The sequence below is a fragment of the Pogona vitticeps genome, chromosome 11 (genome assembly GCF_051106095.1).
Source record: "Pogona vitticeps strain Pit_001003342236 chromosome 11, PviZW2.1, whole genome shotgun sequence".
NCBI classification, from domain to species: Eukaryota; Metazoa; Chordata; class Lepidosauria; order Squamata; family Agamidae; genus Pogona; species Pogona vitticeps.
The window spans coordinates 21,145,645-21,163,535 of record NC_135793.1 but is presented as its reverse complement, the minus strand read 5'-3'; the positions used below and the strand labels follow the sequence as shown (position 1 = coordinate 21,163,535).

Below are 17,891 nucleotides of genomic sequence, written 5' to 3'. Positions count from 1 at the left end.
AGAAACAGTGGGCCTTTTTTATTTTATTTTTTGAGTCTTTGAAATGAATGTAAGTCGTGGAAAGAGGCTCTCCACAAAATGAGTGTCCTTTCCTTTGAGAAATAAAGCAGATACAGCAAGTACAGATGGCGTGGATGATTGTTTTAAAAAGATGCAAGTAATCCATCCATTGCTTCTGATTCTTCAAAGTCAATGAAACAGAATCACAGTTGTCCTAGTTCTGCACCATTCGCATTATTTCCATCAACTATGTAAAAACATTTTTTATGAAAGTATCTTACCTCCTCTCAAGTGAGGAGAAAATTTTTGTGGCTAAAACATAAATGGATCCACTGTGGTGTCACACCCAGGAAGCTGGGTTCCAAGATTTATTCGCTTTAGCAGACTGCACTGCAGCCAGCAGGGACAGGGGAGGAAATTGGCACTCAAAAGCCTTGTTTGCAGCTTGTTGTTAATTGTGCTCTGGCCATTCAGACTTTCAGGAGGAGCCATTAGAGCAGGGGTTCCCAACCTTGGGTTCCCCAGATGTTCCTGGACTACAACTCCCAGAAATCCTAACCAGCAGAGCTAGTGGTGAAGGCTTCTGGGAGTTTTAGTCCAAGTACATCTGGGGACTCAAAGTTGGGAACCACTGCATTAAAGCATAGCTACCTTAACAAGTTGGAAATAAGGCTGCTTGATCATTTGCAACTCTCTTTCTACTGATTTTTTGTTCTTTTTCTTTTCTTTCTTTCTTTTCTTTTCTTTTCTTTTTTCTTTTTTTCTTTTTCCTTTTTCTTTTTTTTCCTTTTCTTTTTTTTTGGTTGTTGTGGGTTTTTCGGGCTCTTTGGCCATGTTCTGAAGGTTGTTCTTCCTAACGTTTCGCCAGTCTCTGTGGCCGGCATCATTTTTTTTTCTTTGTTTGAATAACTGACTTAGTGTTAGGCGTCAATACATTTTTTTTTTAAAAAGGGAGGGTACAGAACAGGGAGGAAGGATCTGGCATCAGGTCTGTCAAGGTGGGAATTCAACAGCTTTCAGTTTCCCCACTGCCCTGCCTCTCTCAGTGGTGCTGTAACCGGCTGGAATGGCTTCAGATACTATGACTACAAACCCCTCCACATGACTTAAGCAATCATACTACTTGAACTGATGAGAATGCATTTGATTCCAAAACAGTAGAAGCCCCAGAGGTGGAGGAAAAGACTACAGTTCAGGGAGAAAAACTCCAGGTTGATTCACATTGACTTGCATGACATGTGGTCAATGGAAAAGAATTTGAATCTGGCCATTCCAATCCCAGAATATTTCCTCCATTATTTGTCAGTGTATTCCTGTTCCCATTCTCATGCAGAATAATGAGCCAAGCAAGGCTCAGTATCCTTTCCACATACATCATAGGACAAATGTTGATGCCGGATTGAACCTCTGATCCTCCAAATTATCAGTCTGTCCCTTCCCCCAAATACTTCATGGAAACTCTTTTAGATATGTTTCATCTCCTGAAACATGTAAATAACACTCAGGATGTATATTTTGTTGATTACATCTACAGTGAGGACAGATTTAATCAGTGATAAAAATCCCATTTAGCTAATGTATATTTTAATAATTATAGAACAGAACTGGTGGAGAACTCATGAATTCAGAACATAAGCAGTACTTATTATTCCATTGCCCAATTAATCTCACAGTAACCTGCACAAATCTGTTTCTCAGATTTTCTGTTCGGAGCTAAATCTGAAATCTAACAGATGTAAGAAAATTGTATTAGCCCTCTTTTGCTTCTCCGCTCTCAAACTGATAAATATTCTAACATACGTAGATCCCCTCGTATATCGGGCAAGAGAAGCCCGAAATCCAGCATTCTAGTTATTGCTTATCATCCTGAATTGGTAAGCTGTAACAAATTTAAGTACACATGTGTGAAATTCATTAGGGAGTCTTGGCACCAGATAAATTACATCCAGGATAAAGGCTGTGGATTAGGAGGCTGTGTTAGGTAGGTATCCTGCTGTGACTCTAAGGAGAATCTGAATGCCGTGTGGGGGAGGTAGAAGGGTGGAATTTCAGCTCCAGTGCTGAATTTCCCTGCTTTTAGAAAAGGTGAACAAAATGGAATGTTGTCGCTCTCCCTGTTGTTGATGATAATAACAGTAGCTTTTCTCTAAGGATGTAAATCCTCGCTCATCTTATTCTCACAGGTGAGAAGGAGGAATTGCAAACCTAGATTTGTCGAGTTATTTCCTGGCACTCCCAACTGAAAGTTTTTGTTTTCTTCTGTTCTGTTTTGTCTTGCTTTCAATTTTTTTTTCACAGATTATTTTGCACATCTACAAAAGCTCCTGCTTTGTTTCGTGGACTTTTCAAGGTTCGAAGCAGGGGATAGGTTTTATTCCCTGCCTTTTAAAACAATCTGCTAGACCTTTTGGGCTTGTTGTGCATATGTTTTGCTTCTTAAAGGGAAGAGATCTTCATTTTGTCCAGGTTATCACAGAAACTGAGACGTGCCTCAGTCTTATTTTGAAGGCACAGAATCTGATGGGATTTGGACATTTCTCAGCAAGTTGTCTCATTATGCATAGGCACTCTGAATAAATGAGGACAAAGAATTCAGTGAGTATTCTTCACTTCCTGATTGTCCTCACATCTTCCATTGTCCTTTTCAACATTGTGTTTTCTTGAGAAAGACTAAAACTCTTGCAGTGAAAGTATATTAGACATGGAGCCTGTTCACAGTGGCATGTAGTCATGGGATGTGGTTATCTGGCTTGGATGGGGGGAAAATCTGTGTTTCTACTTAAAAGAATCCATCCTTCCCTTTTAAGAGCTGTCCCGTATCTTTTTCGCACAAGGCCAGGGCATGCAATCTTTTTGGAATGATGCATTGAAATGCAAAGTAGCTCTTTGTTCTGCCTTTACAGAGAGGTATCAGGCGATAAAATACATTGCACTGGAAATAAGGACCTTTTAAGGGGAGTACAGGTAAATTTGTTGTCTTAGGTCTGGAGCCAACCAAAGACCCATTCCTTAAAACCTCAAGGCTAAAATAATAATAATAATAAAAATGAAAAAATGGCAACAGACAAAAACTTGCAGGTTTGCAGTCCTAAAACTTCATTCCTGTTTGACTTGTTCAGGAGTGAACTGTCATACTAGGGCAAGTGGAAATTCCCCCCCCCCCCCAATGTCTGTAAACCCAAATCTGGCATTCATGGCAAGCTGTACAGTAGATCCATACATCCTAATGAATGAACACTGCCCAGAGATACCCAGGTTTCTGGTCATTACAGAAATTCAGTGGGATTTGTGAAATACAATAATTGATATGTGGAGGAACCAGATCTTGGAGCAGATTCCTTGGCGCTTGCTAACTCCTGTTTAAATTCTGAAATCTCACAGCACTATGAGCCCTTCAACGATTCCAGGGACTCCACCACAGCTTAGTACTAAGCTGACACTGAAACAAGATCCGGCACAGACAAACAGGTTTGAAAATTTTTGAACAAGAGATAGAAAAATAGAAAGAGACATCCTATAACCAAAACATGTATAAACTGCCAGTGCAATCTGTAAGGAGCGTTTTGCAAAGGGATTTAATCTCTATTTTGTATCAAGCATGCAGTCCTTTGTGGTGTTCTATTATGCAGATCTTGAACAGACCTAGAACTTCAGTGTGTGTGTATAAACATATGTATAATACTGGCGCTTTGGGTATGTAACTGATTAACATCAAAATTAGAGCCATCTATCTTTCCTTCTCAAAACAATTGATTTTGAAACTTAGGGATAGATACTTAGGTACTGTACTTAAATGAAGCCTTCATTCATTCATTCTGGGAAAAGTTCACAAATGGTAGTGAATGTGCATAGATGAATTATGTGCATTGCTTACCATTTTCTTAATGAAAGTGCTTGAACTGTAATTAATCAGATCCAACTGTCTCTTAAATGCTGATGTGATTCATAACAGAAGTGGAGGCTTTTGTAGTAACGCTCTCCCAAGAGGGAAGAGTTTTAAATATTTCTTTAAAACTAGGCTTGCTCTTCATCATTCCATCGTCCTGATCATGAGGATTAGAACCCTTTCTTTAAAATAAGTAGAACTATCAAAAGCACATCGTAAGGCTCACGATCGTGATGAGTAAATTACAAGGTAATGAGGTCACGGGTGGGGGAGCTGGCTGGTAATTAAAAAGCTCCTGTTTTGACTAACAGAAGCAAATTTAAACCCATTTGCATTGCCCAAATTCATTCACTATGTGGAGAAGACTGTCTATATGAGAAAGATGGATTTCTGAGAAAAAAAGAAGAAATGATAACCCCAAATCAGCAATAATACGGTTGAATCTGCAGGGATTCAAGCTCACATTTTTAAGGGTTAAGTCTGAAACAGACAGCTACGGCTCCTCCCTCAGTCAAATTCCAAATATGAAGGTATGTGTTCATTTTGAAAAACAAGAAACTGAAACAAACTTCTCTTCTATCCCTACCCAGTTGCAATGGTAGCAGTCTGAGTAGCACTGGATGGCTAAGCCAGCCACCATTTAAATTTCCCATAATTCTCTAGAATTATGTTGGGGTAGTCTGGGAAGTTTAAAAGATCGGTAGATGCAGCCATGTTGTGCTACGTGGATATCCAGGCAAGGGAGGAATCCTCAGATTCCCCCTTAATTCACCAGATAATTCATTGAATTCATTGAATCACCAGATCTCTATTGATCCTCTAGTCACAATGTATAAGAATAAGTAGCCAGAGTCCAACAATTCATGGTTTAGAAATGAGTTTCAGAAGTAGCCATGATCTAGCTGCCCTTAGGACAGTTTAAAGCATTTGGAAGAGCACATGGTATAACTCTCTTCCAGATTTTTACTACTTGAGAATTCATGTATGTGGAAAAGAGCATGCCCAGCCTACTTCAAAATTTCCCTTTGCATACAAAGGAGGAATATGGCATAGGGTTTTGTTGGACCCAGCAATCCTCAGTGTGAAAACTGAGGTGCTGCAGGTTAATGAAAGGGGTGTGAGAAAGATTACAGTTGAATGGACCTCTTTAGACATGACTATCAAAAGCTTCTTTCAAAGGAAGACATTTCCAGATTGCTGTCTTGAGGGACACGAAGAATTCAGCCTCCGAGCACCTGAACTGTTTGAGGCATTCTCAAGTCACAGTTTGTCCTCAGGGAACTCTGAAGTTGGCACTTCACCCATATCAGCAAAAGCAAAACATCAGCCAGGACTGCTGGCATTTTCTGGAGATGGGTGGGTATTCTTCTTACCGTCTACAGACTCTGATTTAGCCCTGGAGCATGCAAATAAAGCAGAGTTTAATTTAGAATACCAGCTTGTGCAACATCCCAAGCTATCTTAACAACGCAGAACTGAACCAGTATTTCTTCTATTGTAGTTTCATGCATTGCTGGATGTCATCTTTTTTTCCAACAGTTTTTTTAAGCACTCAGTGTATTTTCTATATGTTTTGCTCTCACTCAGAACTGCCTCATTTTGCCCTCACTGACATCATCAAGTCATCCAGATTGATTAGCTGATCATTCCATGTCTGGATATCATTTGAGGGCATCTCACCTTGTTCCTTCACTATTTGATGATTGATGGGGCACATTCTCCCAAACGACTAATTCAGGTCATCTGAAAACGAGGTTCCCGTTACCCCAAGTGAGCATAACCAGAAAATGACACTAGGCTGCTTCCATGTATAATTAATGGAAATATTTACATGATTTTAACACGGAGAACAGAGAGAAAATGTTGTCTTTGTTAATTCAGAAAGGATGAAACATTTTCAAGTAGTAACATTTCATGAAGAAAATGATAACGAGCACAGAATCCAACCTGTTGTATCTGAGCCAACTTCTTGTCCCTTCTTGTCCCTTCTTCTGGCTTGAGACCCCTGTTCCTGACATATAGGTGTCTTCAGGACAGGATCTGAGTAATACCATCAAAAGCAACAACACAAGATACTATGTGAAGGCAACAGGGAATGTGCCCACAGCATGTCTGCCCCATCAAAATACAGAATGTTGACCTAAAAATCTAAATTGAGACATATTGGACACTACCAAAGTTCAAACTCGAATCCTTTCAACTATATAAACGTCAAATTTCAGTTTTAGCATTTCTTATGGATTATTTGCTTTGGTTTGTTTCCATGGATAAATTGAGAATGTCTGTCTAAAGTATCATTCAGGGACTGGATAGGTGGTTGCTTCAACTCCTTGTAGCACATCTGAGTTCAAACACAACTTATGTGTATCCAGAGAACTTTACCTGAGCAGATAAAGAGGTCTGTGTAATTATAAAACTGCAGTAGGGTATAACCACAGGCCAAATATTGTTCTGTTGGTTGTCATTAGTCAGAGCTTTGAATCAGCAGTTGTGGCTTTGGTGAGAAATCGGTGACTCTATGAACTGTAAACGTCACCACAGTACAGCTCATATCTTATTATTTCTTGCTGTGTGAATCTTTCATTACGTTGGCATGCTGAGCTGAAAAGGCAAACATTGTTGATATTTGGTTATCTTCCTAGCGCAGAAAGGGTGGATGGAGATTATGTTTGTCCCCAGCAGAGATGTGAGACTATATTATTCTTTGTGACTTTGTCTGGTGGGTCAATATTTAACATGCATGAATGTGTATGAAATCAAAACCTGCCGTAGAATTCAAGCCCAGCTCTAGGGCTGCCCATGTCTGAAGAAGTGGGTTGCAGTACACAGAAGTGGATACCTAAAAAAAAAACACCAAAGATGTCAAAAGATTGTTGGTTTTCCTGAAATACAGCTTACACTCTATGGAAATTTTGCCAATGAATTGATGTGCCTTATGACTGATATGGTTTACAGTCAGGAGGCGCAGTTGAAGAGAATGTCCATAGGTCAGGTGGGCGGTACAGAAATTAATTAAATAAGTAAATAAGTACAGTAGGGGCCCCCTATCCATGGGATCAGTATCCACTGATTCACTTATCCACTGCCTGAAAATACTAAATAAAAAATCCCAGAGATTTATAGATATTTCCAAGGTGTGTTCAACAGGACTGGCCACTAGAGGGAGCCAGACTGTGCAATGTACAGTATAGTGTTCGATACTTCTGCATTTTTTGGCATCCGTGGGCAGGCTTGGAACTGATCCCCAGCAGATACTGCAGTCCTTTTGTAAACAAACAAATAAGATTCTTGGTCTCATTCCATGTGCCTTAGTATTAGCCAATATCATCTACCAGCAATTGAGGGTTAAATAGTCCCTTTTATATGGTAAGGGTGATATCAGTAGGAAAATGCTATTTCCTGCCCTTGAGATGACGTTTGGAAGTCATCCCATTCCAGCAAAGAGATACAGTACGTGGGCGTTGTTTATTGTGGACATCTTTGGCAACAGAGTTATACATTATGACTGGCCACAGACATAAGACTGACTACTAATACCTGTGTTCTCTCCCCTTATGAGCAAAACAGTGAGGGAGAACTCTACCACCGGCTGAAACCCTCTTAGTGCAGTAAATCACAACTTAGAACTGAATCCATGGAACGTGTGGAGGAGTGGTCTCGCCAGATCTCCATTGATCCAACAGGCCAACTTACTGCACTAAGCAACAGGATTTCAGCCACCGTGTAATTGCTTCTTCCTCCCATCACAGCTGGATTTGGATTCATTTCTGGCAAAGCACCTTAATGATGTCACGTTTAGGTGCCCTCCGGTCAATGCTGTTTGACTTTTGTAAGTGCTTAATGCCATCACAATGAAGATATCATTGGAATTTGATATTCAGATTGTACATCTCAATGGTCTAGGCAACCACGGCAGGCAAAGATCTCAAAGGTCCTGTAGTTTACACTAAGAAGGTGGCTTCATAGGCCTACGTTCATCCATCTCAGTCTGTTTTCATTTTTTAACCACTCCATCTCAGCTGGGTCAGCAGAGAACCTTTCATAGGTGGCAGGGGATGGGATCGAAATGGGACATACTTTCAGCTTATTAAACGGCACAAAGGAAGATCTTTCCTTGGTAAATCTCATCCATCAATTTCAGTTCACCCTGAGAAAAGATCAAGAAATGCACTGTATTGGATGTTCATCTGAAGGTCTGGGTGATGCTTCCCTATTAATTATAAAACCTACTGCTCAAAATATATATGTTTGAGAAGAAGCCATGACACTGGGACATGGAAACTGGTAAGAGGGCATGCTTAATAGCTTTGGCCTTAACTTCCACCCCTTCCCTATTCTCAAAATGATTGTATTACGATGAGAGGGAATACCCAAGCACATAGATTTTCTAGTTCCACAGGAATAATCACCTATCAAATACTAAGGGCATATCTTAGAGGTCTTAGGTAGAAAAAGACAGCTAGGAAAGAGAGTCTGAGTTATCTTGACCAAGTCGGTATCCAGAGCCTGGAAATTTATTTTTCAAAGTAACCAGTTAACACAGTCATTCAAAGGCTGTCCAAAAGGAATTTGCTACCATCATAGCTATGTTTTTTTAAATAAAAAATGTGCCTTCCTGATTCTCAAAAGTAACAAAAATAATTGGGCCTAAATCTGATTGAAAGCTTCGTTTAGAGGAAACGTATTGAATTGATTGCTGAATGGAGTCAACTTAAATCTCATCAATTCAATGGGTCCACACAGGTAGTCCAGTTGGCTGTCTTGTAGGAGTACCAACTGGTTTTGTGTGTGTGTGTGTCTGTGTGTGTGTCTGTGTGTGTCTGTGTGTGTGTGTGTGTGTGTGTGTGTGTGTGAGAGAGAGAGAGAGAGAGAGAGAGAGAGAGAGAGAGAAGCCTTCTGAATGCTGTACCCCTGTGGATTTGGTCAAAACAAGCTTGCCCCTTGTTCATCTTATTGCTGGCAGAACAACCACAAAAGAGCACAAGATAGCAGTGGGTGAGGTCAACTGATAAAAAAAAGAAGAAGTCTGCTTCTGGAATTTCCCCCTGCAAGGTGTCACTTTGTGAATGGTAATGAACTGAAGACAGGATCCTGTAGACCATCTTGACTACTGCCATGGGTGTTATCAACATTCAAGCTGCCCTTTGATATGTGAAGCCTGGCATCCATTTTCCTGCTGGTAATGCGAGCACCACATTGTGCAGCAAAACTGGGCCATTTCCTGGCTTTTTGGGTACAGAAGAACAATATCTCACATTCATAAACCAGAGGGATTATTTAAGAAGAATTGAATAAGGACAAAGAGCGTGTGTCATATGTAAAAGCCAGAACGAATTTGGCAAATAGGAGTAAGATTGAAGGTACAGGTTGTAAAGATGTGGAGTTCTCTCCACATAAGCAGAAACTAAGTTAAAACCTTGTATACGCTAATGAGATAAATAAGTCAGTTTATGGATTCATAATCAGGCTTGACTAATTCAAGAAGACTCCCAGGGTGAGGGTGGCATATTTTTAAAGTGAGACGCTACTGTGTGATTGAAGACAAATTTTGATGATTTTGCTCCTGAATCATTCTGATGCAAATCTTTAGGTCTTCAATTTTAAACTATTTGAGATACATTCTGCTTCTCCAGTGATGCAGGAAGCTTTGATATACAGAATGGAAACTCTGAAATCGAGGTGGTGTTTTTTTTCAATTTGTTTCTTTTCCCTAAGCAACGTAGTGCTGGAATTTGTTGACACAACCATTACAAACTGCTGATTCACAACTACAGATGCTATATCCCATTTGTTACATCCCTGTTCTACCTATCAGGCCGGACTATAATTATGCACATTGATTTGAGCAATTATAGACCCTGATTTTTATTAATCCTCTCTTTAACCTACTAGAAAAATAGCAAATGCTATATTGCCTATTTACTATATAATTACGTTTTTGTAATGATTTATGTCAAGACTGGATTAGGGTGGTAGAATCTAATTAAACACACAAAACTGTTATAAAAGTGTTGTTGTTTTAAAAATTAAAACAAAACCCCTCTTAAAATGTGCCAGATGCGTAAATTTCTTTTATTAAAACATCTCCTACATGGAAAAGCAACTTTTGTAAGGAGATACACTCAAACCTGGTAGTTGTGTTTCAAAAGTGAGCATATGGCTAAATGGCAAAACACAGCCTTTACTTGAAGAAGGTCCCCAGTTCCACCAGAGTCTGGCAACCTTTTGACTTTTGCCTGTAGACTCGATGGCCATGCTGGTTGAGGAATTCTCAGAGTTACAGTCTGAAAAAAATGATTCCCCCCACAAGCTCTTATTTCGACATAGGAAGTGAATTTTTGTCAGGTTCCACAATTTCTTGCTCTTGCCCATTGTTATCTTCTGTAGCAGTTGTACACTGACCACTGATGGGGCTCCACAGTAGCCCAGGCTTTTCATAACTATGGCAGAGAAGATACTACTGTATTTTTCCATGTATATGACTATACTTTTGTCTAAAATCTTTAGACTAAAAATTGAGGATCGTCTTATACACGGAAGTAAGCTGAGGTGAGAACAAAAACAAGTGGAGGGGAAAGCAGGGATCAAAGTGATCCTGCAGGGCTTTGATCCTGCTTTCCCCTCCACTTGCTAAGCCCCACTTAGATTTTTTAATTTTGGGTTAGAAAAGTGGGGGGCATCTTATACATGGGGGCGTCTTATACAAGGAAAAATACGGTACCTTCCTTCAATCACCAGCTTATCTTGCAAGTGTGATGTGATGTCTCCTGTTGACCCCACCTGCCGTGCATTGTAGTTTTGGACAGTCAGTGTTTCTGCAATCCACACACACACCCAATCTAACCCTGGCAAACTATTTACCGCAAATGACAACTTTAATGGTAGTATAAGTCCTCCTTAGGAGACAGTGGGTTTATCCCTTTTGTTTCAGTGGGAGTCTTATTCTGTCAGGATGGAACTCAAGTTATTTGACACAATGGTTGGTGGCTTATACATAAATTTTGGAAAAGCTCTACAGCGTCTTGGACAAAGGGCTTTCACATTCTACCTGATATTTTTATACTGTAAGTGGTGGAGATCAAACCTGGAACTTCTCACATGCCAAAGAGGTGCCCTCACATTAAGCTCTGTGTGCTCCCTAACCCCCAGTTAGATGAACTGAGTTAATAGGGCAGGACAAGAGTCCCACCTGAAGTGGCATTTCAATTTCGGAGAATCCACTCTTGTTTTTTGTCTAAATTTTAAAGGAGCTATCCAGAGTGCTGAACCAGTTATGAAGATAAAGGCCAGGGCATCTGTAAAGTCTGGGCTAAAAAATGGGACGGAGCCACTGCCCCATGAAACTGGAGCCATCCAGTCTCCTCTGTCATGGAGAACTATTTGAACCACTGCCAGAGGAGACAGTGCTGGGGGAAAAAATCAACCAATTGTTTCATGCAGTATAAGAAGTTGCTTGGTTCATCTCGGTCAGTCTGTTCGTGTCCTTAATATATACCCCCATATATTTTAAGAGGAGCCAGTTGTACTGGTTGAAATGATAATCTAATAGTCAAAATGCCTTTTAGGATAGATTAATTCTCACTTTACTTTCTGTAACCTGGTCTGCTTGCTGAAATACAAAATATATGTGTCAAGAGAGATGTAGGAGTCATGTTTGAGCTGAGAAATAGCAGGGGCAAACTGAGTGGGCAGAGCTGAAACGGATCTGATGGTCCAGGAATGGTTCAGAAGATAAATCAGGATGGAAAGTCATCCCTCGCTCTTTGAGTGTCTGGAGAGGGCACTTGTCTTCCCTGGAATCCTATGTTTATTTTCCTGTACACAACAAGAAATCCTGTACTATTGTGGCACACATCATTCACCAGCATTATTGTAACAGAGTTGAAATAATGTGGCTCTTGTTTTAATGCGAACAAACTTAATTCACACTTGAACAAATGCGCAATTTGGGATGTTATTGTTTTTTTGGTTTTCTCACTTCTCTAAAGTTTGCAGTGCAGTTTTCTGATTAAAGAAATGTAGAAATGGGTACACAGCAGGGGAAATGGCCAACATAAAAGCAGACATTCATTAGGGCCCCCATATCCACGGTTTCAGTTATCTGCTGTTTGCTGCAGCCCTATATACAGTGCAGAAGGGGCAGGCCTTCTGACCTTTGTCCCACTCTGTGGTGGCCTTTTGCCCTCATCCTTGTATGCTGTATATGAGGTTTGCTAATATCTGCAGTTTCAGGAATTCACGGTAGGTTATGGAACAGATCTCCCATGGATACCGGATCCTATTGTACTTTTGTCTACAGAAATGCGTATATTTGAGGAAACAGCAGACAGAAAGCAATGTATTAAGGGAAAGTCCTTACACAGAAGATGGAAAGTGTATTAAAAAACCAAATCTATGCAATTTTTTTTATTTTAAAAAACAAGTCATTCCAAACTTTTGCAGAAATTAGAAGAAACAAAATTAATGTTTGGAGGGGAAAACATGTGAGTTTTGTAGAAAGCAATACAGATAAATTTATTTCTCTCTACTTGGAAATCTTCCCATTTGGGAGCAGCCTCAATGCTGTTTTGCGCATGCCACTGAGAGTCTTTCACTTAGACATGAGTAAAAGTGACGGAAGAGTAACAGGTTGTCTCTTTTTAAAACAATTTCAGCCACTATGAACAAGACCGGAATGCGCTTAAGAGAAAGGAATGGGAACGGAGAAATCAAGAAGTCCAGCAGGATGAAGATCTTTTTGCGTCTGGCTTTAATCTCTTTGGAGAACCCTACAAGGTAAATAAGTATTTAAAGCTATGTTTGGCATGCATCTAATTTGCAATCCTTATTCTAATACTCCCTGCTGCCTAAATGTTAATCAGATGCCAGTCTCTTGGCTGGGACAACAGCACTAAAAGACATCTTCTTGGTTTCACACGTGAGAAAATAAGTTTCCGCATAAGTGCATTGATTAATTATCTGTGGCAACTGGGAGTTTTCTGGACCATCCTTGTGTTCTTCTGCATTACATCCGTGGAGCCTTTGATGTACCCTGAGTTCCAAATGAATGTTAAATGGTAATGGAACCAGCCATGAATCAATTCACTAGAAATTCCCAAAACTCTAATCATATTCCTTTCTTGAATATGCAGTGACTGCAGGAGAAACAATTGAAATCAGAAACAGTCAATCTGGAGTTTAGAAAAAACTTAACAAGTCCAAATGGAACGGACCGCCTTCCCTTCCAATGGAATGGTCTTCCTTGGAGGGTTGTGGACCCTCCTTCATTGGAGTTTGCTGAGCCAGAGGTTACTTATCAGGGAAGCTTTCGCTGTGGATTTTCTGCTTGGTGGGCGGTGGACTCCATAACATTTGGGTCTCCTTCCAACTCTACAATTCACTGATTCTTACTCGCAGAATTTCTGGTATCTATGATGGCTGGAGGTTGATCAGTGTTGTGGTCCAAAAAAAAAGCGAGTGAAGTTGCTCTGAATCAACATGTGTCTGGCTGACATTTTGGATTGCACATGGTGGCTCAGTGCTTCTCCATTTAAAAAAAAAAGTCAATACGGAAAACCAGTAAGTTGAAGAGTTGGCTAAGAGCACTTTTATAAATGTGCAATGTACTCTCAATGGTGGGTCGTATAACAGGACAAGCCCTACCACACTCACTGCTAGAGTGAGCCTCATGGCACAGTGGTTAAACTGCAGTACTGCAACCAGAACTCAGCTCATGAACCAGGGTTCAATCCCAGGTAACCTTCCATCCTTGTGAGGTTGGCAAATTGAGTACCTAGTTTGCAATGTGTAGCCTGCAAAATTAAAATTGCAAACCACTAAGAGTGCTTGAAGTGCTATGGAGCAGTATTTAAACTGCCCAGAATGGCCCTGGCCACCAGATGGGTGATATCTAAATCAAATTATTAATTAATTAATTAATTAAAAAAGCAGCACACCTTGCACTACTATGTTCTGACCTGTTTCCTCCAGAAATAGAGGCTTAAATCCGACAGCTAAATCGAAGTAAAATGGAAGCATTTTAGTGATGTAAGCCACTTTGCATCCTTTTAAGGAGAAAAGCGGCGTAATGATATTATAAACAAACCAACCAAAAAACAGACCACTGAGTTGGTGGCATTTACAAAGTTGCTAAGTATTCTGTATTTAATTCTATGGGTCTCATCTCTAATTCAACGTCTCAATCAGGGGGTCATAAAGACCTTCAAGACTCGTTGCATATAATACTGTACCGAAAGGGTTGTCAACGTTATCAAAGAGAACCCCAACAGAGTGAACTGTTCTGTATATGTGTGTGTCAAGCAACTGTTTGTGTTGTGTTTTTGGCAGCCTAAGAGTTATACATGGATTTTGAACTACCATGGGCATTCGGCGTTGTTGAAGGGAGAACTGCAATGTATAGTTGTGCTATAGGGTCCCTAATTGGCTAGGATCCCATTTGGGGTTCATGAAGGAATGAATGGTATGCAGAGGAAAGGATAGAAACAGCAACCTCCAAGAAAAATAATACCACTGAACAAGATGGGTTGTAGCTCAACATATGTTCACAAAGAGAGGTGTGCTCAGTTGAAAACTAGCCATTCCACCAGTTTCAATCCTCTCACCCCTAGCAGGGCTTTCTTGGTGGTGGCATTCCAGTTATGGCATTTCCTTGTCTAGGAGGTCCAGTTTCTCCCATACTCTTGTCTTTCAGATGCCTTTTTTTAAAGTGAGCATTAGAAAAATAAGTAAATATTTCATTGATCTTCTGCCACTGCTATTTTTGGATTGCTTTAATTGTATTTGTCCAGACATTTGTCCTTTATGAGTTTAATTGTTTCTTCTTATATGGATCATTAGCCATCCGAAGATCTTAAGAGGAAGAGCACAGCAAGAGTGCCACAACTGGTTTGATACTAATTACTTCTAGCTTTAAATATTGCCTTTTACCTATGTAAGCCACCGTGGGTCCTTTTCAAGAAGAAGAAAGGTGGGATAAAAGCATTATAAATCATATATAATAATAATACAGTAAATTTGAAAACCCAAACTGGGGTCTATTGGTGCATATCGGTGCCAACTTGATCACTTCCAAATGGACACAGAAGCCCTACACAGGAAAACGTTGTTGTGACAAAATTAATTCCAGAGAGAAAAAGGCAACCTTCTCTCTGTGCTACTTACAGTCATGACAATCTAAAGCTGTCTTTCAGGAAAATGTCCGCAAATGTTCAGTGTTTTATCAGAATAACAGAGCTACATCTATTAATTCTCGAAGGAGCTTTATTGCCGGTGATTTTTATCACCAAGGGGTGCCCATCCCCCCCTTGGAAAAAAAATCCTAAGGCTTGCATTGTCAACCCGATGCATTCTGTGCAGAATTCAGCAGGATTGAAGCAACGCACATTCCTTTCTCCTTTCTACCAATGGCAGCCCCTAAACATACCTTCCCCGAGGGTCAATTTCATGCGAAGAACAAATAATGTGGAAGATAGTAGCCCCACGGTCCTCTCTGGTCTTTGAAAATTGTATGTTTTGTAGAACAAAAACAGTTGGCGTCCTATTCTTTTGGTACCAGAAATGGGACATTGTTGACGGCATCTACACTATGTAGCTATAGGAGGTTCATAAGGCTGCTGGTGGTGTGAATCCATCCTAAGGCATCCTGGGATTTGTAGTTTAATGAAGTTCTTAACGTTCTCTGTTGGAGAGGTTGTAATTCGTTGCCCCAATCAATAGCAAAGAAGTCTAAATACCTCCACCAAGCTACAAATCCTAGCATTGCATAAGATGGAGGAAGCCAGGACAGTTGAAGTGGCATGCAACTGCTCTATGGTGTAAGCTAGAGATGGACATGAACAGAGATGAACAGTTTGTGTCATGTTGGCCAACAGCCACACAGCTGATCTGCTGGCTTCCCTGCCCCGCCTTCTCCAGGTGTTATCTCCAAGTGCCCCCCCCCAGAGGGGCAGGCGTGCCAAGTCAGCTGTGTAACCATCGGCCAAAATGGCACAAACTGCCGAACCTTTGGTTCATGCCCATCTCTAGTGCAAACACAATGTAGGAGTAAGACTAACATGACCTGACGCTTGATCACTTATAAACATATGTATTGCTTCACAGCCGTTCCGATCATCAGTCCAACATTGCCGATTATAACTGAGCATAGCTCTCCTAGACTTGTCCGCCTATAGCTCTTCTATCTCAGCTTATTGTGATCTTTTAATTAGAGACAATAGTGGCTGGATCCAGGACCTTCTGCATGTAAACCATGTTCTCTTCCACTAAGCTTTGGCCCCTGCCATATTTCAGAAAACCCAGCTCTCATTTCAATGTCAGCGTCAATTGGATCAACACTGCTGAATGTCATGGCTTTTCCCTGTCATTTCTTTGCTGGTCGCTGAAGCTTTGCCAGCATATGTGTGGCTATTTCTGTCATATTAATTTGGCAATTATACCAGAAACCCTATGGCCTGAGCCTCAGTTATCCAAATCATCCAATTATCCAAGCTCCATGAGATCCCTTCAGATGGCTCTATGTCACTGTTATCCAGAGGAAATCCTGTCTTCTTCATTGGTGGTTTTGATTGTCGGAATGTCCTACGGCTCGGCTCCATAAATTCAGGCCAGACTTTTCTTTTTTTTCATGTCAATGCTGCCGTTTTTGTGGAACAGTTCAAACTCGGAATCTAAACCTGCCAGCTTCAATGTAGAGTAAACCTTTTGGGCCACCAAGAGGATAAGAGAGAGGGAGAAAAAGAAAGGATCATGAAGTATGAAATATGAAAGCTACAAGAGAAGAAAGGAGCAGAAAAGAGACTGGAAAAATATTTTTTTAAAAAAATATATAGATAGAAGGATTTTTCTGGAAACAGCAATTATATAACTGTAACCAAATTCATTAGAATCACCTGTATTTCTATGCCTTAATTAGCCAGTTGGATTTTTACATGGTCTTTTCATCCCTGGCTTGAAGTGAGGTCTCAGATGGTATGTTGTAGAAAGAATGATGCAGAGGTCTTTTAAATAACAATCCCCCTCCCAGCAATTTCTTGCCTGAATCTTCTGTTGTTTATGCACATCTCTTCTCCTGGAAGGAACCACGACATAAATGACAGAATGCACTTCTGTTAGCATATCTCCGGTAAACTGGATCTTCATGTCCAATAGTGGAGGCATGAGTAGCCATACCCGGAAACTGAGAATCAAAACTTATTCCCCCTCTTCCAAAACATACCGTATTTTTCCGTGTATAAGATGCCCCCATGTATAAGACACTCCCACTTCTCTAACCCAAAATTAAGAAACCTAAGTGGGGCTTAGCAAGTGTAGGGGGAAAGGGATCAAAGCACTGCAGGATCACTTTGATCCCTGCTTTCCCCTACACTTGTTTTTTCTCTCCACAGCTTACTTCTGTGTATAAGACGACCCTCAATTTTTAGTCTAAAGATTTTAGACAAAAGTAGAGTCTTATACATGGAAAAATATGGTATTTAGTGGATATTTCCCACGCAGTCCCATTGAGTGGATTTGGTCTGACTCACTAGTAAATGCACTTTGGGGTCTACCCTGAAGAGAAACAATCTGGCCTAGTGTTGCCAAGAGGAACCCAGTTCAAAGAATGATCCACTTGCGATTCATGTCATCGTTGATGCTGGGGAACACGTCTTCGCCGTTGCTCTTCGGAAGGAGGGTTGAATTCAACAGGGAAGTGATAAGTGAAATACTAAGATAGGCTGATTTCTGTTGGTAGAAGCATGGACTGATCTCCATCCATAGAAGACAAGCCTCTCCACTGGACCACCCCTCTCAGGTCTGATTTCAGAATGTTACAAGGAAAATTGGCCACTCTTCTCCTCTTTGGTCTCTGTTACAACTCCAAACTCCAACAAAGAAAAAAAATAGACTGGTTAGAAGCTAACTGTCTACATGATAGCACACACAGACACACAGACACAGTCACACACACACACACAGAGAGAGAGAGAGAGAGGGAGGGAGAGGGAGAGAGAGAGAGAGAGATGCTTTC

The 17,891-nt window shown here is 40.6% G+C and overlaps 1 protein-coding gene across 2 annotated transcripts in view; it reads left to right on the top strand.

Annotated features, from left to right (window-relative positions):
- The window catches only part of AFF2 (ALF transcription elongation factor 2), a 413,936-nt gene that overhangs the window by 106,194 nt on the left and 289,851 nt on the right, over window positions 1–17,891 (top strand). For both annotated transcript variants that reach the window (XM_078380609.1, XM_072981115.2), the window contains exon 2: window positions 12,541–12,661. In XM_078380609.1, the coding sequence (XP_078236735.1) occupies window positions 12,541–12,661 (121 nt within the window). The remainder of the gene's footprint in view (window positions 1–12,540; window positions 12,662–17,891) is intronic.